This window comes from Blennius ocellaris (assembly GCF_963422515.1).
Source record: "Blennius ocellaris genome assembly, chromosome: 17".
NCBI classification, from domain to species: Eukaryota; Metazoa; Chordata; class Actinopteri; order Blenniiformes; family Blenniidae; genus Blennius; species Blennius ocellaris.
Window position 1 is genome coordinate 5334470 of NC_137666.1, and position 23438 is coordinate 5357907.

Sequence of the window (23438 nt, forward strand, 5' to 3'; positions counted from 1 at the left end):
CCGTTTGCTCTATTTTTTCTAGGTCTATACAGGCAGGCATACCGAAATAGATAAAGCAAATGCGCAGATATTTTATGAAACGCTGTAGATTAATGTTAGGTTTTTTTTTCTTAATCGCATTAACATTTTTCGTTAACGAAAGCTAAATGAAACGAATGAGCAAATTTATCAGAAAAGGAGTCGATATACATATTTTGTGGATGAATCGACCACATATTGTATGGCCCAGTCGTTTTGCACACACAATGACATAAATCACAGACATTTGTAAAAAAAAAAATAATAATAATAATAAAAAAAAAAAAATTCTAATAATAAACAGAGGAGGAGATAGATGGAGAAATCTATCCGTTTTTGAGTGTGTCTTGAGTGAGAGTCAAAAAAGTGGTAATGTTTAATATGTGTACATGGTCAGTTTTTATCAACCGTTACATCTACTAGAAAATCCATTGAGGTTAAATTAAGGACATGTATTAAAAAAAACTAGGGCTTCTTTGTTTGATAATATATTTGTTGTACATGATGTACCCTTCTCTTGACCCTGATTGGTTGTGTATTGCGCATTCACACGATAGTTTACGATAAAGCGATGCAGGAGTCATAGCGTCCTCTGTTGGATAGAAAACAAATTTAATCCTGGGGGGGGTGGGAAATGAACGTTCCAATATGGACCAGCGGTTGTTTTATTTTCCTGTGACAATGTATATGAATATTTGTCTTTTAGGGCAAGCACATTCACATCTGGGGGCAATTTAGTGTCATCGATTAACCTCAGATGCATATTTTTTGTACGGTACTGTGAGAGGAAGCCTGAGTACCCAGAGGAAACCAACGCATGTTCCCTCATGCAAACACCATGCAGAAAGGCCCAGCCAGTATTTGAACCCAGGACATCCTTGCAGTGAGGCAAGAGCCCTAACCACTGCATCACAGTGTGACATTTCAGAAAATAAATAAATAAATCATCCCCTAGAATTTCTACTGTCCCAAAGAAACGACATCCTCGCTGTGTATGGAAATACAATGCAGCAGTACAATGCGATGTGTAATGACAACCGCCAGGGGGCGTTAAGCATACAGAGGAAAAGCATCAGAATATTATATACAAATACACTGAAACGAGCACATACATGAAAAGTTTTAATCAGCTTTCATCAAACTATTGTTTAATAGTTTTTATGTATGGTTTTACCTCTTTTTTCCAAGAAAGAGAGAAGTGATTTTTGATTTGTGTGTTGACCCGTCCCTCTCAGCTGGAGCGTGAGCTGCGGTGACCTTTGACCCTCGGAAGGGGCGGGGCGTTAAGGCAGCGCGGCGTCTGCAGCATAATTAAAACATGGCGGACTCTGAGGAATTTAGACTCAAACGACTAAAGGTAAGAAGAAAAAAAAGCACACATTCGCAGTAGATGGAGGCAGCGGCCAGACGCGGCTTAAACATTTCAGTTCACACAGCTGCAGCGTTTCGTGAGTTTTAAGTACGCTTCCGCCTCGTCTGAGCGTAATGAGGCTAACGTTAGCTCGCTAGCTTCCGAGCTTGTTGTGAGTGTGGATGCACGCCGCTACGCGTAGCCTCACTAAGCACCCCCGTTCGTGGAACAATGAGCCAATTCGATTGAAAGATAACACGTCGCAGGACTCGACGTGGACACCCAGTGGCTGCATTGACGTGAGGGCAAAGTTTTGCGTCGCGGTTGTCCTTATGTTCCCACACTGATGAGAACAATACAAACAGGGTTTCCTCCAGTTGTGTGATGCCATCGTGATGTCGCTTTGACTTGATCACACCAGCAGCTACTACGGGGGCGTAATAAATGGATGCTAAGTGTGTGTGTGTGTGTGTGTGTGTGTGGTTTTAGATCGGACAGGGCACCCCGGGATCATTTCTAAATCAAGTCCACTGAGATTACCTATACACATGTCTCATCAAACAGCATTCAATTACCAAGAGTCATTAAAAATAATGCATTTCAAAACATGAAGGCCCAATAAGCTGCAGCGGGCCAACAATGATCTGTGGAGTTGAACCATCCACTTCATGTTATACCCTTTTTTTTAAATGCTTCATTAAACCTGCATTTTTTCCCCCATATCTTGTGTATATATATATATATTTTAAAATGTCTGCCATTATGGACTGGATGTAACCTGCTTCACCATTTAACTAAGCCTAAAAGCAGCAATCCCTCATCATAACCCTCAGTACATTTATGAACTCTCCAAAGTCGGCCAGGAAATCTGATTTCAATTGACACAGGACAATGTCTCTCTTGTAATCTCACCCATTTGTTCTCCACAGTTTGTTTTCTTTTTAACTATGCATTCAAATCCTCCACAATGGCTTCTCAGAAAGGCCTTGGGGACCCTCCAAAACATGGTGGACTATCGTCAACTTACAAAAATAAATCGGCCTCGAAGAACAGCAAAGGAAATATATCCAGCTAAATTCATGAAAGCTTGTGGTTCTTATTGTGGTTTTCTTCAATAGGTGCCAATTGTACTCACTCCAAACAGGCAAAAGCACCAATTTGATATGTGACATCCATCCAATGTAGTCCCTGACCCACATTTAGGAAATATTGATCAACTTGGTCAAGATGACACCCTCTAAAAGTCTCCGTTGGCATTTGAACATGGTGTCAGCAGGATGCAGCACTAATGCTCATATTAAGAAGGAGGCACAGATACGCTCAGCTGTGTTTGTGAGGCCACGAAACACCAAAAGGCATCCCTTAGTTGCTATTCAAACATTCCTGCCATTTCTGTTATTCATTCCTGAGGTGTGTCTGTCTGTGCGGCGGCTGTCTCTGTGTTTGCCCTGTTAAGGACAGGTGACCTTTTCAGGCTGTACCAGGCGATCTTTTGCTCCCTTTACGCACATTTATTATTAAGTTTTTAAACATCATGTGTCACATACTTTATACTCCCATGCGTCCGTTAAGTTTGGCACGGTTGTTCAACGGTCCTGCCAATTGGTTGTTTTTTTTAATAGCTCATGTAGCTTTGTCCTGAAGAATATTTTACTTGGCTATCGAGCATAATTTTATACTATTAAACTGCGATACAATTCAAGGCCTAAAAATGCTAGAATAGAGTTGAGACGGTCAAGATGATACAGTCGAGGCTAAAAGACAACTCTGGACAAACACTATTTTCACACATGAACATAATAGGATGTCTTCTCTGGTTGGCAATAAGGCGTAATTTTTCAAATTGACCAATTGCGTTAAGATCAACCCATTGATGAGGCAGGCCTACACCCAGGAAGAAAAATCTGATCTCTGAAAGTTCGACACACTTTTGGGTGTGCTGCTCCTGCGTGAGTTCACCTGGTCTCCGGCACTTTTCACCGCATCTGGCTATCCTTACTTCAATAAATGGTTGAACATATCTTGCTGTCTTGAGACTTTTTTTAGACGACCAAGTTCAGGATCAATGGACCGGGAGGAACCAGCGGGCCTAAAGCCGGGTTCCAACAGTCCCGATGCCCGGGCTAGGTAATGTAATGTAGAATTGGTTGTATCTGCGCACACATTTGTATTTGTCTGTCCTCGATGAGGTCCGTTGTTTCCACTGAGCAACACTGCCCCCACAGGTGATCAGTGGTACTACTCGCTTTGCTATGTGTCGGCATGCTCCCTGTAAAGGTACCAAAATACACATGTGCTGGTTCCTGACAAAACGTTTTGTACATATCTGACTGTATATTTAGCATCCGGTTCTTCGGCTTGTCCAATTTGAAAAGTGAATGCAACTGTTGGTGTAAGTTTTATATATGGGCTGCTGTAGTCTGTGGCTTTAATTCACTATTTAATGGAGTTGTGGTATCTGAGGAAGTTTGTACAGTAACTTGGTCAATAATGCCACATCTTTGAAGTAGTTTGTCGTCATTTTTTCATATATTAAAACCTGTGAAATTGATGGTGTGCAAAAACCTTACAGAGCCCGTTGAAAAATGAAACACAAGGAGGAAATTCTGCAAAGGTACGGACTTTTCAGATAAGATTGTCATGACTGCATCATTCATATATAGTCTGTTGATACAATCAGGAAGGAATGGCTCACAATGTGACCCGTAAGTCCACAGAAAAGTGTGCATCAAGACAGACTACATCAATGTTTCGACCTGAAACGTCCTGACCTGCAATGACTTTTCTCTCAAAACAGCATGAGGAACGCATGTCCAGAGTGTTTGATGAAGTGATGGGCCTCGGAGACTTTGCCGACTCATCCAGAGGCTCTGCTACCTCCTGCAAGAGTGGCGGTCAAGACGACGCGAAGGGAGCGGACAAAACTTCCGAAGAGGAAGAGAAGCAGCTGGCGGAGGAGGATGACAGTAGCGGTAGCAAGCAGGAAGAAAAGCAAGACGAGACGACGGAACCGTCGAACTTCCCTCGCAGTGCCTCTCCTCCCTCCTCCCAGCGTTCCTCTTTTAACGTGGCGAGCACCGAGGGAGGGGGCGGGGGGAGTGGGTCGGCCGCTTTCGACGATGCTCAGGATGGACTTCCACGGTTCGGGCAAGAAGAGGAGGAGGAGGACTGGCACTTTGCCCTGCCATTGGGCTCGCTGGAAGATGTTGACGTGAGCAAGGCGAACCAGAAAAAGGGCGCTACTAAGCAGCAGACCAGCGGCACGCCGGGTGAATCCCATGGTCCTGAGCCAAAGGGGACTGAAGAAGAAGGGGAGGAGCAAGACAAGGAGGAAAGCAGCGGCTCAGCCAATACCTCCCATTCATCCCGGGACCATACACCTGATAACAGCCAAGGTGAAGCTGCAGAATGTTAAGTGGTGGTTGAAAAAGATTAATCAAAACTACCATAGTGCAGCTATCGCTCCACTGCATTGCATCTTGTAACATTGAGTACAATCATCACGCCATATGTTTTTTAACAGTTGGCACAAATTAAGACAAAAGTGGGGGGGGCCTCTTGTCCTTACATTTTAAGGACAAGAGACCTGGACTTCACACCAGGAAGGTACTTTTCCGGGGTCTTCTGTGACCCTCAGCAGAGTTAACTGACACCATATGTAGTTTTGAGTCTCCACAACAACCAGGCTCACAAAAATGTTAAAAAAATGTATTCAGTTCCCACCGTCAATACACGTACATATAAATTCTATACTCGTGGAATTGTGACATAATCTGCGGCGAGTGCCAATTTACTCTCCAATGTATTTTACACTGGCTTTGTGTTAGAGCCAGTTCTTTTTAGTACCCCACCATCAACTGGTCCATTAATATCTAGATGTGTTGTGGAATTTTGCCTTGAACCTGCATGAATAGCTAGCTGACATTGTTTGTCACATGAAATGTGGTCCATCGAGACAGAATGATCCCAGACTGCTTGGAAAAACGTGTGTTTGTAATTCAAAAAACATTTCCCTTTTCTTCTTTTAAATCAGACGGCGGTCCCCTGAACCAGACCGAGGAGACTGAAGATAGTCAACAGGGAGAGGTGGACATTTGACAATATTGCTGCCTCAGTTTGCTGCTGTTGCCCGTCACGTCTGGATAATTATGAATATATTTGTTGTTTCAGACATCCGAGGCCGCTCCAATAGAAGACAGTAACCCTCCACCATCTCCCGTTGCCAACATTAAAGAGGAACCCATAGACGAGGGTTACGACGCTGCTTTGCTGCCTCAGCCCTCCACTAAGCAAATCAAAGAGGAGCTGGAGCAGGAGGTAAGCAGAGGGTGGTTTTCATATTACGGGAGGTCTGAGTCTGAATCTGAAAGTGATTGTTGATGTTGTGGATCTTTTCCTCGGAATTGTCTCAAAACCGAGGAAGCCCAAATTACTTTCCTGAACCATTTCCACGTTTCTTTCAGGAGGAGCTGAAGATCAGCTCGGTCTATTCTGTGGGTGGAGGGAGCACCTTTGGACCCCCAACAAGTGAGTTTATTTACATATTTATTGAGTGTTTTCATCTCAATTTAACACAGGCACAGGAGTATTTGCAATGCTTTCGCAAAGCTACTATTGATGCATTCCAGTTGATGCATCCCGGAACTTGGAATTCCCAACTCCGAATTGTGTCCATTCTTCTAAAAAAAAAAGAATGTTTTAATTTTCCAGTCAATCAGAACACATTTTACATTAAAAGCAAAGTATCCAGGGAAGCTGTTTCTGCACTGACTCGCTCTGAATATAAATGGTTTAGTTTAGTTTGTGTTTATTTTTCATTGACCACGTACCAAAAAAAAAAAAGTTTTATCTCAAAGAGAAGATGCTTCGTACCATATTTAGCCATTCCTAGTTTCCATCTGCAGTCCCCGGGAAATCAGAACTTGTAGGTTATTCACAAGTACAGAGTAACATCCTTTAACAAAGTAGTAATCCCTGCCACAGTCATGGTAAAATCTCCTTGTAGGACCTGTCGTCCACATATGTGGACATCACATTTTCAGTTGTCTAGACCACAATACTACATTTTGCGCTACAAGGTCCTGGTGTCCACTTATGAGGACATCATACTGCCACTTGGTGGTGGAAGAAGAGTATAACACATTACAGGTTAGATTCAAGATGGCTGAGAACACAACAAGTCTGGCCGGTCACTCCCGATCCAAACGTCGACCAGGTAAAAAATTCAATAACATTTCATGGCTGATTCTTGTTCGTTATTGAAGTGAAATTTGACAAAGGTTTGTAACTATAACAACTTGCTATGCTGTTAAACATGATGTACACGTATGTGGACAGAAGGACTTAGTTCTGATAGTTTTGTTGAACATGTCCACAAATGTGGACAAAGGGATTTAGTTTTGAAATTGTATTTTGGGATGATTTTGGTAGGAAAAATATTTACTACAGTACAAGCAGATATGGTATGTTTTATAAATAAATTTACATAGGTATTTTTTTTTTCCCAGAGTGGTATTCTGCTGGGTTACTGGGGTTAATTGGTGGAGACAAGTCAGAGGTTGAAGACTTGTCGGACATTGATGATCCCGTGGAGGATGCCGATTATCAGCCCTCCCGACAGGAGCCAAGCAGCAGTGAGGACAGTAGTGGGCGTGAGGACCCCATTCCTCAGCCTATCAGAGGACGTAAACGTCTCCGTGAAGAATGTCAAGGACATTGTTCAGATCGTGACAGATCACGCACTCCCAGGCGTCGCTCTCGGGCACAGAAGGATGAGGATGACGCAAGCAATGTCTCAGAAGAGCCAACGCCAGGACCAAGCCATCAACCACAGTCCAAGAAAGGACGTGGGCTGCAATGGAGGGCTTCTCCGCTCATACCAAATGAAGCTCAGTTTGAGCATGAAGAGGACACTGTAGATGACAGAGAGGGCTGGACCCCACTGCACTACGTAGAACAGTATATTGACAAAGATTTGATCAAAATGATTGCTGATTGCTCCAATGCGATATCACTGGCCAGAAGTGGGAACTCCATCAACACGTCAACTGATGAAATATATCATTTTTTTGGTGCTTCTATTTTGATGTCCTGTGTCCAGTATCCTGCAGTCAGGATGTATTGGTCCAGGGCTTTAAGAATTCCCGCTATAACCGAAAAGTTTACACGTGACAGATTTTTTAGACTCAGGAAATCACTAAAAGTGGTTATTGATACTGATGTTTCAGAAGTTCTGAAAGACTGTGACAAATTCTGGAAGGTGAGGCCTTTTCTGGACCGCATTCTGAGAGGTTGCCAGTCCCAGGCTCGACCGGAATGCGTTTCCATTGATGAGCAGATGATACCGTTTACAGGAGCTTGTCCGTGGCGACAGTATCTGTCAATGAAGCCAAACCCAGTTGGCATTAAAAACTTTGTATGTGCAACAGCAGGTGGTCTTGTGCTGGACTTTGAAATTTACCAAGGTGCACATACACTCCAGGAGCAGGTTGAAGAACCAGAGGATCTGGGTTTAGGAAGCTTGGTGATCGATCGTCTGTCTCAAACTCTGCGTCCTAATACAAAAGTGTATTGTGATCGGTTTTTCACATCCATTCAAGGTGTGGAACACATGATGAAGAAGCAGGTCTTCGTAACTGGTACAGTTATGAAAAATCGGGTTGCTGCAGCAGTGCAGAAGCTTCCCACTGACAAAAAAATGAAAGCGGCCGGAAGAGGTACCTCAGCCCAAGTTACCACTGAGGATGGAAGGATTTGCGTGGTGAAATGGTATGACAATAAACCAGTATTGATGATGTCTACTGTTCACGCGAGAGAGCCAGAAGACACCTGCCAGAGATGGGACAAAAAACTGAAAAAATATGTGACCATCTCTCGACCAACTATCATCCGCGAATACAACTCCAACATGTGTGGAGTTGACCTTGTAGGTCGAATGATGAGCTACTATCGCATGAATGGGCGCACAAAGAAATGGACACTGCGGATGCTCATGCACTTTACGGATCTGGCTTTAGCCAACAGCTGGTTACTGTACTGTGAAGACCTTGGTACATTTGGCACTTCAAAGAAGAACGTCATGCAGTTCTTACAATTTCGTATGGAAGTGGCCATGACCTTCTTGGGCCAGCATGACAACGATACCTCCGACCTTTCGGAGCAGGAAGATGCCCCCGATGTTTCAGTCCAAGGGAAAAGGCATACAGTGACGGCAGTGCCCCATGTGTCAGTCCGCAGGAGGGCTAATGCACATCTTCCAGAGGTGGTGGACTTGAAAAATGCAGCACGCTGCAGAGCAAAAGGCTGCTCAGGGAGAACTCGAGTGCAGTGTGTTACATGCAAGGTGTTCCTCTGCTTACAGGCAAATCGCAACTGTTACACAGCCTTTCACACACAGATGTGAACCTGTTCAAGTGAGAAAGTTTGACTGCAAGTGTTTCAAGCCATGTTCAGAAACTGGCGTTTATAGTTTTGCAGAATGTTTCCATTGTGTTTTCACTTTATTATTGTCATACCTTAACTGTTAGCAGCACTACGAAGTTTACTACTCAAAGAGGCAAAGGTGTTTTCATTGACATTTTAGTTTTGCACTAAGGAAAAATCTGAATTTATTTCCTGGATTTTGCACTTGAGAAAAAATGCACAATCATTGTTTCTATTTTTATTTTTAGACTTTGTTTTTACACTCAGGAAAAAATGTTGCCATTTTCAGGGACCAAATAAAGAGTTTTATATTACATTACTCAATTGTGACTTTATTGTGTTATATCGGAATTTAAAACGAATGTCCACATATGTGGACATCATTTTTCTCAGAAACTACATCATGTAATAAGATAATTCTCTGTTTCAACACTCATCAGGTCCCAATCGGCCCAAATAGCAAAGAGAAAGTAAAATTGAATGCCATTTAAGAGTTCGGGTCTTAGGAGGTTAAAGAGTCCATAAATGAACAAAACGCGCACAAAAATTACACAGTTTATATATTTATTTATAGTTCTAAATTCATGGCAACCCTAACAACCCAGTTTTTTCTGAGGCGGTGATGTCATTCTAACGTAGGACGTCTGCACATTGGAGCCACCTGGAAAGCCCCATCAATGTTCGTACTCATATTACAGGCCTGACCGGTTGGGGTCTTTCACAACCTCCCTTCCTCCTGAAAACAACTCTCAAAAGTTTATCGGTTCACTTGGAGCTGAGCCATGTATAGATGGCGGCGGGGGAATAACAGACCACACAAACTTCACCTTATCACCTTTTCTGTAATGACTGGAGAACCAAATTAGATTCTGATGTGCGGAATCATAAAAGAATACTGTTTCACCAAAACAAAAAGCCAAACATTTATTTTAAAGAGAGGAATTAAAGTTGTAAAGTAAGTTAAGTGTACAGCCTGTGTAACTTCTAGTCGGCACAGGAAAGGTTAAGCTTTCTTATGTAAAGATGAGGACGTCCAGACTTCAGTAAAAAAAAAAAAAAAAAAAATGTTGAGTTGAGACAGCTGCCATGTGGCTCAAGCTCCTGGTCGACTGATTTGTGATTTGGAGTTGAGTGTCATTGGTTTTGATTTCTCCCATCTTCCCGTGTCTTTCCAGTTCCCACGCCAGTCGGTCCGACGGCTATCTTCATCCCCGGGAGAGGAACCGTCTTGCAAGCGATGGCCCCTCTTGCCGTCCGACCGACCGGTCCTCTCACCGCGTCACTGCCAACTCTGACACCAGTGCCTCCGCGACCAGCGCCTCCCCCCGCCCCCGGCAGTGTTCGATGCAGTGGCTGCTCCAAGGTAACACTGTAATACTGCAGTTCACTCCCGTCCAACATTTCAAAAGCACTCTGCTCTCTGATCCCAGCACAGAAATGTGTCCAATCCTTATTGAGACTATTGAGATTATTAACATAAAATAATGCATTCAGCAAGGTCAGTCAGGAGACCATTCTTTATAACAAACGCCTACTTTTAAAATTCCTTAGTTACACGAGGGAGACCGTTAAGCTTATAGCTTAGCATTTCTCTTCGTGAAAATACCCGACGACCTTTGACTTTGCAGCAACCAGCTTTGTTTTCCTTTTCCTTGATTGTCAGGATGACAAGTTACCTTCCAACTGATATTTTTTGCTCTTCAGGCTTGAGTGCTCGATCATTCATTTTCAAATGCTCCGTTTTCAAGGCCTGTTTAATAGGATCAGTCATGTTTCATGCAATCTCTTGACAGGTTCTCCTGAAAGGCCAAACAGCATTCCAAAGAAAAGGCTCGACGCAGCTCTTCTGCTCCACCGTCTGCCTGACGGGTCATCTTCCTCCACCCGCCAAGAACCGCACCTGCATCCAATGTAACAGGTACTACTTGGTTTCTTTCAACACTGTGGCCAAACATTTTATATGCCACTTTTTGTTTTCAAAATGTGGAGGAAACTCATTAAAATGCAAAATTCATGTGCCTCCATGTTTGTCTGACTCAAACGTGTTTTTTTTGGGGGTTTTTCCACTCGCTTGTATTTGTGGCACTTTCTCTGCAGGGAGATCATTCAGCCCAGAGACATGGTCACCGTTCCGGGAGACGACAACAATCCATTGCACTTTTGTGGCCAGTTCTGTCTGCAGGTCTATAGGCACAAGAAGAAAACTCCAGATAAGCCCCCCGACAAGCGGGTTGAAAAACGGCCCGAGAGGAAGCCAGAGAAACCGCCCGAGAAGCCGGCGGAGCGGCCGCCCGAAAAACCCTTCTGTGCCGTGTGTCGATCCACCAAGAGGGTGAGTGAACAATGGAACGCCCTACGCCGAGCATCAGGCGTCAACTTGCTAATTGTGGCTGCGCTAACTGGGATTTTCTCCCGTACAGATTGAGCACGAGGTCACCCATCAGGGCCGCCTGCACAGACTCTGCAGCAATGCCTGCTTCGCGACCTGGCGCATGATGCGTCAGTTAGCCATGAACTGCTGCGAAGGCTGCGGACTGTACTGTAACAGCAACTCAGGGTCCTGTCAGACGCTCACAATTGACAAATCCCAGCTAAACTTCTGTGGCCCCACCTGCATCTCCACCTACAGACTGGTGTGTGTGTGAGAAAAAAACAACAACGACAAATTTTTGTATCTATTTAGCCCGTGTCTGTGATGCGTCATGTGGATGACAATTTTGAAAAGGTAGTTTGCGTGTTTAAAAACTGCTGACTTCATGTTTTTCTACAGACTTGCAAAAAGATGGTCGAGTGCGCCAACTGTCGCAAGATGGTGGTTGTGTCCGCCACCATCATCGAGCGTGACAACAAGGGGAAAATTCAGCTTTATTGTTCGTCTGCTTGCGTGGGACAAAGTCGACCGCCCCGACACGTCCTCACTGGTAGGACACGCTCACCGCCTCTACGTTGAGATGTACTACGTGGGAAGAGGGACGGGTTTTTTATTGCATATGTAGAATTTCATGCAGCCTGAAGTGGAGGGAACTAATATGGAAACAAATCTAGTCTTAAGTCATTTTAGATCATATGGTCACTGTGCAAAGTTAAATGCATGGTTCAAAAGGGGTCGTTATCCTCTTAGTAATACATTGGGTTCAGAAAATTGGCAACATTTTCTCCCTTAAGCCTGACGATCATGGGACTGTTTGTGTCTCACCGTAGAAAATTGCTGAATTTACCACCAAACCAAATTCCCTCTGTCGCCTCCCCAATGGTTCTCCACTCTGCAAGTTTGTCTCCTCCCATCTAGAACTTCCTGTATTTGTTTTGTCAATTAATAATTTAAAGTATAAGGCCAGTGGTACTTCTGACCATTTTTGGGGATGTACTGCTGATAATGGTGCCTGAACTAAGCAAACCTCTAATAATTGATATTTCTCGAATTGACTGCAATTTTCTATTCTACCGAAGCCAAAGGAAATTAATTAAAGCACACTTATTGACTGCTGGTACTCTTTTCCTGCAGATACTGCATTCCCATGCTGCCTATGTAAAGTTTCAGCCGTTCCTCAGTATCACCTGGCCATGGTTGATGGTACCATACGGAACTTCTGCTCCTTGGCCTGCGTGACTATATACAGGGTAAACATCCAAAACATTTTCTCCGTTGATTTTTTTGTCTGGCGTCAGTCGTTCCAGGTTTGTCTGACTGTTTGCTGGTCTGTGCCCCCCTTTTGCAGAAGTGTGGTCACAACGCCCAGCCAGACTTGGCCAATGGCACCTCCTCTCTGAAGGACCCCCCCGCCAGAGACTCTTCCAAAGCGGGGTCCTCTGCGGGAGCCAGCTCCGTCCCTCAGGACACCTCGTCTTCAGCCCCATACCATCACCCCAGTCATACCTCAGTGCCCCCACTAGTGCCTCCCGCCACCTCTTCTCCAGGACAAGCCCAGGCCCAGACTTCCCCCAACCAGGCGGCCAAACCAGCGACAGACGCGTCGGACGACGCCTCCAGGGTGACCTGCCATCAGTGCAGCAAAAAGTTTAGCACCAAGCCGCTTTTGTTCAGTCACCAAGTAAATACCGCCGCTCACCTGTTACCACAGACCGATAGGTCGGCGTCAGTCTGGCAGTGAATCCACCAACTGTGTCGTCATGTCTTGCCTGCAGGGACGTATTTCGATGTTCTGCAGCAAGCTGTGCTGCGATCATTTTAAAAATCAGAAGAACATCCTGGCGGTGTGCGAGAGCTGCAAGCAGGAGAACGTGCACTTTGAGACCATCAGCTACGAACAACAGGACAAGGTTTTCTGCAGTGACGGTGAGTCCGGATTCCCCGGAATCTCACTCGCACAACGTCACCGTGTTTCATGATCTCACTTTGCACCTAATCTGTAAACGCTGACTAATCCAACGACTTGTGTCTCAGGCTGTAAAATGGTCTTCAAGCACGGGCACACTTCTAGTCAAAAAGATCAATCCTGGCATCCCTGCAAGTACTGCGGCGGCATCAGCCAGAACATGTTGCAGAGTCACTATGGAGGCAAGATGAAGGAGTTCTGTAGGCCTCACTGCATGTCCCAGTACACTGTGCTTTTCTATGGGGTAAGAAGTCTAAAGAAACCTTTAAAATGTCTTTCCTCGCCTCCCCGTTGACGTCTGTCCTCGCCTCCCATCTCCTTCCCTCTTGCTCAGATGGGTCGGTGTGACAGCTGCAGGAAACAAGGCCATTTGATGGAGAAGCTCCAGTGTTTGGGTTCAGTGCGGAACTTCTGCAACATGTCCTGCCTGATGCACTACTGCCACTTTCATTTTGAGACGAGCGCAAACGGCAGCAGTAACGGCACCGGAGCAGCTCCGCAAGCACCGTTCGGTAAGTTGAGTCGACGCGTAAAGATCCGAAATGTTCACTCAGTCAACAGAACAGTCTTTGAGGCCATTTTGAGTTGAGGTTTCCTCTGGGCTTTGTTGTCTATATACACACATCTCTTTCACTGAGTATTGAAGAATTTATATCTATTTCCAGCTCTGGATTGGTAAGTAATCTCTACCATCTTGGGTGTGATGGCTTGTTTTCCTCTTCTTCCAGCTCCCACCCAGCCCCACCACTCCTCAAAGATGAATCCTGTCATAGCCGATGTCGTCTCATTGGCCAATGGCTCTGCCACTCAGCCCTGTGTGTCAGCAGATACTGCTCTCACTGGTCAGTGCATACACGTGGCCAAGAGCGGTTTCTTTCAGAGGCTTTTTTTGTCAGGAAGCAGGTTTAGATCGGGCTTTACTGGGCCCCGCACTGTGGTGACTGCTCACCCGCTCGCTCAGCTCATTCAGAGGCGTCTTATCCAGCTTAGTCAAACCAGCCATGTAGTAGAACCAAGGAGTGAAGTGGTGTAGTCGGCAGGATTGAGGTGAATTACGCAGACCGGAAGAAGAATCTGTAGTAACGCGCCAATCAAGTGACTCTTGATGTGTTTTAGTAAATAATGAGCTTGATCATTTGTTCAAGGTGCACGTTTCTCAGAGCAGCGTTCACAATCTTCACCTTCTCTTCTAGGAGCTCTTCCAACCTCCGGTGTTGATGGCAAGAACCTTGATCACGTATGTACTCTATATGTCATGTTTCTATAGATATATGCTAACTTAAGATTAAATTGAATTTTATCTCAAATGCACATTTTTAACGTCCGACTCGAATCTGTAAACAAGATCCAGGCACAGCCTCTTTTGATACATTCTCCCACATAAAGTCCAACCATGCGTGTTGGACTATTCTGGGATGTTCTCCAACAACAACAAAAACTTGCTAGCAACAAAGAGTGCAAAAGCAGCACAAAGTCGTTTTGTTCGCAACAAATCACACAAATCACACTATTCAATAAGAAAACAAAAAAAATTGATGTGACCAGTTAAGGTTTGCTGCGAGGACACGTCGGTCCCGAAGCCCTCAGATCCATCAGACTTTGTTTTAAACAACCTCTGACACAGACTTCATTTGCATGTTTGGTTCACATATGGTCACGTTTACGCTCCTAATCCCCATTAAATCGTTACTTGCATCACTTCTGTGATTTGCGTTTCATCGCAAAGCAAAAGTCCCTTTAAATTCCCACTAAAGTCTCCTTAACGTTAAGTCGAGGAGTAACACTTTAACGTGTATTTAATGTGCAGGCCAGCACTCAGACGGACGCCATGCGTGTGCCCCTCCCCCGACGCCGCCAGATGAAGAACAAGTCGGTCCTTTGCCGACCGTTCACCATGGACCAGGAAAGCATGTGCCAGCTGCCCACGCCTTCCGCCGAATCAGGAGGTAATTGCAGGAATCGACTCACCAAGTCTGGCTAGCTTCAGTCTTCACACACGGCAGGGTTCGTACGCAGTACTCACAACTCAGGAGATTTCCCTTAATCTTAGTTACCGTAAATTACAAGCTACAAGCCGCAACTTTCCGCACGCTATGGACCATGGCTTAAACAATGATACCGGATAACGAGCTTCATGCCACCATTACGTGGGTGATGCGTTCAGGTGCATCACGTAACTCCGACCTTTCTTTATGTGTGTATTTGGTGGGTGCTGCTTATATTCGGATGCGCTCAATAGTCTGGGTTTTACGGTAATCACACGAATCGGCGAGTTTTAGTGGAGGCTAATATCTGTGAGTTTGAATAGTTTTAAATATTTGAAGTAACAAATGAATAACTGCGACAAAGGTGAAGTGTCATCAAAGCAAAACTAATCTTTTAGGCCGGCGTGTTGAAAAGTATTATTTGATCTTGTTCCAGAGGAATAACCAAACAGAATCGTGGAATTAAGATTTTAGATTAATTCCAAAGAAACTGAAACATTTTAGAGGCGATAGCTCAAACTTTAGTGGACTTCAGCCTCGGTCCACTTTTCATGAAGCCCCTCCTGATTATTGAATGACATTTTTTTTCCCATTCTGCAGCTCTTCCTTGCTGCGTGTGCACTTTATTTTTTCTGTCATGCGCCCATTCCACTTTTCACAAATCGGCTGTGATTCAGCATTCTGACCAGCAGCTCTTTCTCCACTCACCATTCATGACTTCCCCTCCTTTCGGAGGCTTAAGCAAGTATTTTGGACTGAAACTGATCCGCCGATTAATACTGCTGTACTCCTGATATATTTAAACTTTACATAAAATACGCTGATAGTTTGATGGTGGTTTTGTTTTTCAAAGCTGTAAGTCAGTAAGTATTTAAAACATGTGAAGCATATTTTTCACGTCCTAATGACACACATTACAAGTTTTTCCATCATGTTTTAATTTTAATAGGCTTTTATCCTATTTTAGTGTTTATACAGTCGTATTCCTTTTTTAAAGAAGTTGTAATATTGGTGAGAAGTGCGAAACAATGTTTAATCTCCATATAAACTGATATGAATTAAGTGTTTTTCACTATTATAGTCCTGCTCCTTCAGGCAGGTATTTATGTTTGTTGTTGTGGTGCTGCTTCTATTTCCATCTACCTTAACCTTGGACTTTATATATATATATATATATATATATATATATAAAGATGGATAAACGTGTAGAAATGTGAAGCGAGACTATCTTGGTCATGAGCGCTGCCACCTGCTCTTGGCCACTAGGTGGCAGCCAAGATACTCTGGCGTCAGTTTTGCCTAGCCAATCATGTCCATTCATAATTATGTGACTTCTAGTTTTTTGTGGGCGGTGGGGGATGATTTAAACTTCTGATGCTACAATAGCTCTTTCAATGATTGCACCAGCTCTGGTAGATAGCGCCACACAGTCCGACCCGCCGCCAACTCAGCCACCCGCATCACCAGCACAGTCGCCGAAACCTCAGGGAGACCCCCCGCCGTGCAACGGCGTGCCGGCGCGCCTGACCGGACGCCACTTCTTGGGGAAGCGGGAGACCAACTCCGACTGCAAGGTGTGCTCGCAGCACAAGAGGAAGCGGGCCGAGGAGGAAGAGGAGCATCGGAAGAAGCCAAAGAAGGAAGAGGAGCCGGAGAAGAAGATCAAAACGGAGGTCAAAATAAAAGTAGAAGGGGAGGAAGGAGTGCCCCCCGGCGAGGAGGAGAAAAGGAACAAGGAGTACACTGAAGAGAAAAACTGCGGGCACAAGGGGAAGCCGACCGCGTATTACTGCAAGACGTGTTCGGGGGAGCCCAGCCTCTGTCCTGTGCCCTGCTTCGAACTCTACCACACCCAGCTCATCTACAAAGGCGTCCTGGAACTGGAAGCCCAAGGTGAGCACCGGCAAGCAACACAAGCCTCCACCACCAAAAAAAAAAAAAAAAACATAATTAAATAGAACGGTGCCTTTTTTAAAAAAAAATTAGCGACACTCGAAATAACACGGTGCCAGCATGACTTGATGAACTGTGTGTACATGTTCCAGCTGAGGGTCGAGTGTGTCACCCAAGTTTCTCTCTCCACAGCCTCCTGATCCGCTGGCAGAAGTTTCCCCCCCCCCCTCTCTGCCCTGACTGGACACAGATAAACACTACTGCAGGGTTTAATGGCTGTGTTCACTCCCACCTTTTTTTTGTATAGGTTTTGTTGCGGTCGTCTCTTTTGACGTAAACATTAACCCCCTACCGTGAGCCGAGGCAGAGTATCCCCCACTGCTTTTTATATTCTCCCAAATTTATATTTACGAACCAACAGTGCAAAGAAATGGTTTATGTTGAGTGTCTTTTCTGTATTTTTCTAACAAAACGAAAAGGTCGGAAGTATTTATATGTGGCAAACGGATCGGTCAGCGGCTCTCTTTATCGTCTGTCCACTGAGAATAACAGGTTTGACACGCGTGGGTTTTATCAGAGGAACTTGAAATACTTAGTGCTTCACTCGCCTTCGGACAGTACTGTTAACGCAAACACCTTTTTACCTCGTCACAGGAAGTGTGTGTGAAACTGCATCAACATGTCATGAGAGCTGATCCCATCCTTGTTGCATCGACTGTCTTCAAACTTGATGGATTTGATGAGTTTATTTATTTGTGAATGACTTTGCTTCCATGTTTTTTGTTTTGTTTTTTTTTGTTTTTTTCATTAGTCATAACTATATGGAGAAAAAAAATGGAACCCATTGACCAAGGAATTTTTTTTTTTTTTCCAACTGACCTCAATCTGACAATTTGATCCAGGTTGAAGTGTGTTTAAAACGTGACCTGCAGAATCTGTCATCAGTGCTCGCTGAATGTGCTCATGGCCGCATCGCGTCCTCTTGTCTCATTTCAAATGACTCTCATCAACTCATTGTGGGTAAACCCGAGGCCACGTGGAGTTAAAAGCTGCTCACTCAAATATGCAGACTTTGAACACACAATTGAGCGATCTTGTTACTTGAATGCTGTGCTTTCCTTTTGAAAGGGCAAGACTATTTTTGATCAATTTGCTTGGAGGCGCCACTCATTCACGCGTTGTTCCGGCTGAGAGACTGCACCGTTTTGCAAAACTCGAATGTTCACTACTCATTTGGTTGAGTCAAGTTATTTTCTTTTGATTCTTTTAATTTCGTTTAATTAAGTTGCTTCTACGCCCTCCATCTGATGATTACAGTTATGAAATGTGTTCTTGATGGTTCATGTTTTTAACAAAATAACTCCCACGACATCGTTTTAATGTTCAACCAAAGTATTATTTAGGGGCGGGGGGGGACAAGTTTCTTGGAGGACGTTGAAGGGTTATAATGAACTTGCCATGTTCCCAGTCCACCATTGACCTGCCATTTGTATGTCTTTTGATTTGATTCAGAACCCAATTCACTTGGACGTTGAACTTAATTTGTTACTCTAATACTTAGTGTTTTAATACGAGCGCGTGGCGTGCAAAGGTTCCAGTGAAAGCCCTCGCTGAACTTGCCTCGTTGTGGACGTAGTCGTGAAGGTGAAGGTGAAGGTGGAGTTGAAGGTAACAATCTGCCGCTGTACCACATCTGTGAAGTTTACTTTTCTGACAAACACCCCCCATTGTATGAATAAGGCTGATTGATACACATGTTCATTTCTTTTTTTTTTCCCTTTTGGTTTCAGATATGTATGAGAAATATTGTTTAATTAAAAAATGAAATATTCAATAAAATATACTTGAGGGAAAAAAATGCTGTAATTTGTCATACTTTCCTTTTTAATTGTTATTTTAGTCTCCGTGTCTGCCCACGCCACTCTTGGGGAGATTAGTGTTGCCAGATTGGGCAGGTTTTGGTTTTCATTGGGGTGGGTGGGTTTTACATTGTTTGGGCTGGAAAATAGTGAGTCACATTTGGCAACCCTGGAGAGGATACGGCTTTCCAGTACCATTCACTAATGTTTCCCCTGGGTTTATCGCTACGGCTCGTAGAAATGCTCGTCGCTCAACCAGCTTGGCCCAGAAGCAGAAGTTCTGTCTCTGAATATGTTAATGTATTCATTATATCAGTCATCTTTAAGCTTGTATCTACCTGTGGGAGTGGTTATTTGCACACATGAAGTCATGAAGGGGAAAATCTCAAAATCGCATTTGTGAGCAAACGTTTGCTAAAAAGTGAGGGGCCTCATGCACAGGGACACGCATTACTATTAGAAAACAATTATATAAGTGAAATCAGCATAAAATGGCACCTTAAAGTTCTCCACAGCAATCATTTGTTTCTTGAAGTACCTCGTGAAGGTAAACTGGCTCCATCTGCTGGTCAAATCACTTACTGCACTTGAGCGTTTCTTCACTTCAAATTGAGAAGTTTATTATATTCACTTTCATAATTTAGTTTTTTTTTACTTTTAAATTGATTTTTTTTAATTGGATTTTTCAGTGTAATACAATTAAGTATTCCAGCCATACAAAGCCACTTCCTTTTAGCAACATAGCGATTTCTGCAAACACACTGACAAATGAAAAAGAATAAACTGTAAAGATAATAAAAAATAAAATATAAAGGATGTTTTACAGCGATAAGCACTTGAATCAAGAAATCTAGGACGATATGATTTATCCATAAATTCAGTTTCCTCCCACGGCCATAATGTGGGTTTCAAATATATTTTGTAAAATGCAAGATGCTCAACCAAATACCTCCGATTACTTCTGGGTTTTATTTTAACACACCAACTTGATTTTGGTTGACTCTCATTCAGCATTTCCTCTTTTTTGGAAAAAAAAAAAAAAAAAAAACTTCTCGTCTCCTTCATTCTCCACAGAAGAGCAGAAGGTGAAAATGGTGATGGTTCCGGTGCCGGTGCCGGTACCCGTCTACATTCCAGTGCCTATGAACATGTACTCCCAAAACGCCCCTGTTGCCATGCCGATGCCCCTGCCTGTACGTCCCAACTGCATCACTACCTCAAATTTAAAGCATCGATGGTTTGGAGAGTGTTTGCTACAAAAAAAAAAAAATGATACTATCTTCTTTGTGTTAAGATTCCAGTACCAGTTGTAATGACACCGCAGAAAGAAATGAAGGACGCAGCCGTCCAATCGGAGACGATTGACGTGATCAGAGACGAGCGGAAAGACGAGGCTGTCCCCCGTCCAGGTGAGGAGCGTCGTCAGAGTTTCTCCCCTCCTTCATAGGTCGGCGAGCCTTCAATCTCCCGGTTCTGTATCCGCCGTAGCCCAGAGCGGTCCTGCCACGGAGGACCTGCAGTCCCAGGATGTCGCTCCGACAGTCGGTGCAGACGAGGACACTGAAAACGCAGCGCAGGCTGACCCGCCCGTCCCCGGAGGTTCATTGAAGAGCTCCGAGCCGGCCGATCCAGACGCGGGTCCGGCAACAAGCGCCCCCCCGGCCACCGCCGCCGCCTCCGCCTCCACCTCCACCACCTCCCCCGATCAGCCCCCCTCCTCCCCCGTGATGGACTTGGAGACGGACTTTCCGACAGGTGATGTCATCTGAAGCCGTATCAATGAAGAAAAGTCTAATTTCGCCGAATTGGACGTGGCGACCAACCTGTTTCTATGTGTGTCTTTACAGAGTCGCTTGTTCAGAAGGCATCGCCCCCAAAGCGAGGAGTGAAGAGACCCAGGGACGGTTCCTCCGGCAGGAAACGGGTGCGACCTCCCCGTCAACACCATTATATTACACAGTTCACGTACAGATGTTTAGCTTTTGTGTCTTATATGAACCGGCTCAAACAGTACTCCTGTCTGGGAAAAAAAAAAAAAAGAGCGTCTCCGTCACTTCCGCGTTCATTAACCTTCTTTGCAGGGTCGAAGGCGGAACGCCTCTTTGGGTCGCAGCGCGGCGGCGGCGGCGGCAGCGCCGCCCGCCTCCAAACTGGACCACATGTACGGCGTGAAAGCCTGGAAGAACTGGGCCCAGCTACGCAACAAGCGGCCACGCGACCGTAAGACTCCCCCGCCGTTTTGCGCGTCACGTCTCTGCTCTGGGTCACCCACTAAAGTCGGCGCTTCGTTTTGCCGCCGTTCGTCCCCCGCCTCCCCTCCCCTCCCCCCCGCAGCCTGTCCGGTGGACATCAGCGAGGACGTCTTTCAGTGCAGCTCCGCTGAGCTGAGCTTCGCGCTGTCTCACTTCATCAGGGAGGTCCGGCGGCCGAACGGCGACGCCTACAGCCCCGACAGCATCTTCTACCTCTGTCTGGGGATACAGCAGGTGCACACACACACACACACACACACACACACACACACACTCTGCACCACTTGTCTATCGTAGTGACTCATCCTCACTCTCTCCTTTGCCAGTATCTTTTCGCGGAGGGCCGCATAGAGAACATCTTCACCGACGAGCTGTACAGTCAGTTTGCCTCGGAAATCACCGGGATGCTCCGCCACTGGAAGCCGAAGCTGCTCCCCAGTGGTAAAGTAGCGGCAAACTCTTCGTCGTTGCGCGAAGCGGGGGTCAGTTCATCGCACCCATTGACCTCCCCCGTCTCCGTCCCGTAATGCAGGTTGCCCCGTCCCCTCTCGTATCGAGGAGTCCTACCTGTGGGAGTGCAAGCAGCTGGGCGCCTACTCGCCCATCGTGCTGCTCAACACCGTGCTCTTCTTCTGCGCCAAAAGCTTCAACCTGACCACCCTGGCCGAGCACCGGCGCCTGTTCTTCTCCGGCCTGGTTCGCAGCTCCAAGCCTTGCAGTCGACGCGGCAAAATCCACTACCTCCGCTACCAGAGAAGCAGCGAGGTGCCGGCCGGCTCCGGAGAGACAGGTTTGTCGTACAACGAATCGTCCTCCCCGCCCCCCCCTTTTTTTTGCTCCGGCTCTTTTGCAGGAAGTATGTCGCTCCTGTTTTCCAGAGCGGCCGAGGAAAAAGCCGAGGGGGAGCGGCGGAGGCCTGGAGATGGTGCAAAACGTCAACGACCCCCTGCACTGTCCCGTCCGACTGTACGAGTTCTACCTCTCCAGATGGTGAGACGTGTGCTCAATTGGGTATCCCGTTGTTCAGCCGTCCAGTCGAGACATATGACCGCTGCTCTCGTTCTCCCCACCAGCCCGGAGTCTGTGAAGACAAGAAGTGACCTGTTTTACCTCCAGCCGGAAAGGAACGTCCACACTCAGAGGTCAGTGTCTTGCAGTGTGTGTGTGTGTCCCACACGCCGGCGTCCTCGTCTCTGCCGGGTCTCCGTCTCCACCAGCATTATTAAACGACCCGTCCCCTCGACAGCTCCTACTGGTACACCTGTCAGCCGCTGGACGACGGCACCCTCCAGAGCATGCTCACGCGCATCCTGGTGGTCAGAGAGGTCCAGCAGAAGCACCAGTCGGCGGGCGCCGGCCCGCCGTGACGCTGCCTCTTGCGCGAGCGGGACGCTCGTCCTTCAGAGCCGGGAACTCGGCGGAGAGGCGTTTTATGAAGTTACCTCAACGACTGTCTGCTGCTCTCAAAAGACGCACAAGGGTTTCACAAACACGGAGTTGAGTTCGAAAGATAAAGATGACTTGTTTTTTTTTTTTTTCTCAGTGTTGCCCCTTTTTTTAAATTTCAGGGCCATTTGATCATGTCGGCCCACCTCACGCATTACTTTAAACATTTCGATTTAATCATGTGGGTAAGATTTGATCGAGAGCCTTCTTGAATACGTAACCTATGTAATCTTTTAAAGAAAACATCACACGTCCCCTCATCTTTTGTGAGACTTTCTTCTGACAATAACATCTTCCCATATTGCCTTCTTTCATATCATGTTGCCTTATTCCCTGACTACTTTCCCTCCTCCTTCCATTGACTTTATGTTAAATCAGTGCTGCAAACCATGGCTCCAAAAAGGTTGGGTTAATGTGTAAATAAACAAACAAACAAAAAAAAACCAGGTGGAAATCTCATGAACCTCATGAAATCTCATGATAAATATGAGCTCAATATGAATTTTAATATCACTTCTGATTTCAGCAAGGAGACCGGTTGTCGTGTTAGAGGAGACGTATTGTCTCATTCTTGTTTGCTGCTGAATTAAAGCAGCTCAGGAATCCTGAGTCTTCTTTTTTGTCGGTTTTGTTGGGTTTTTTTGCGTCGTTCTTCTGCTGGTAAAAGGTTTGGTTGAAATCAGGGGTGTGCAGCATGCAGCTCTATAACAATTTTCATTGTTATCTTTTATTTTATTTGTATTTCCATAACTTGCTTATTTAAGTACCACAACCATATATATATATATATATATATATATATATATATGTATATATCTTTTTTTTTTTTTTCCCCCATGAAGGTGTCCTATATTATCATGAGAATTTTGTATTTC

The 23438-nt window shown here is 45.2% G+C and overlaps 1 protein-coding gene across 4 annotated transcripts; it reads left to right on the forward strand.

Annotated features, from left to right (window-relative positions):
- Positions 1 to 1313: 1313 nt before the first annotated feature.
- Positions 1314 to 23109, forward strand: LOC308142080 (zinc finger MYM-type protein 4-like). 4 transcript variants are annotated; one of them, XM_080512390.1, is made up of 30 exons: positions 1335 to 1375; positions 3942 to 3983; positions 4167 to 4764; positions 5403 to 5455; positions 5540 to 5686; positions 5833 to 5896; positions 9967 to 10154; positions 10585 to 10709; positions 10889 to 11123; positions 11212 to 11424; positions 11562 to 11712; positions 12297 to 12412; positions 12511 to 12843; positions 12938 to 13088; positions 13197 to 13372; positions 13463 to 13640; positions 13857 to 13970; positions 14322 to 14365; positions 14936 to 15074; positions 19940 to 20058; positions 20160 to 20274; positions 20354 to 20620; positions 20713 to 20789; positions 20947 to 21085; positions 21200 to 21351; positions 21444 to 21558; positions 21650 to 21907; positions 21996 to 22107; positions 22191 to 22259; positions 22364 to 23109. In XM_080512390.1, exons 1-30 carry the CDS (start codon positions 1337 to 1339, stop codon positions 22482 to 22484), a joined length of 4650 nt encoding a protein of 1549 aa, XP_080368516.1. In that variant the 5' UTR covers positions 1335 to 1336; the 3' UTR covers positions 22485 to 23109. The 4 variants fall into 4 exon arrangements, with proteins under 4 accessions (XP_080368517.1, XP_080368516.1, XP_080368519.1 ...); XM_080512392.1 differs by lacking the exon at positions 1335 to 1375 and adding an exon at positions 3403 to 3496; XM_080512391.1 differs by lacking the exon at positions 3942 to 3983 and having other exon boundaries at positions 1314 to 1375.
- Positions 23110 to 23438: the final 329 nt, after the last annotated feature.

Bases quoted from the DNA above. Each gene is read 5' to 3' on its own strand.
- LOC308142080 (XM_080512390.1), top strand. From the start codon at position 1,337: ATGGCGGACTCTGAGGAATTTAGACTCAAACGACTAAAG. The intron at 12,413-12,510 runs GTAAACATCCAA...CCCCTTTTGCAG, and splicing joins CCTGCGTGACTATATACAGG to AAGTGTGGTCACAACGCCCA. The intron at 20,621-20,712 runs GTGATGTCATCT...GTGTCTTTACAG, and splicing joins GGAGACGGACTTTCCGACAG to AGTCGCTTGTTCAGAAGGCA.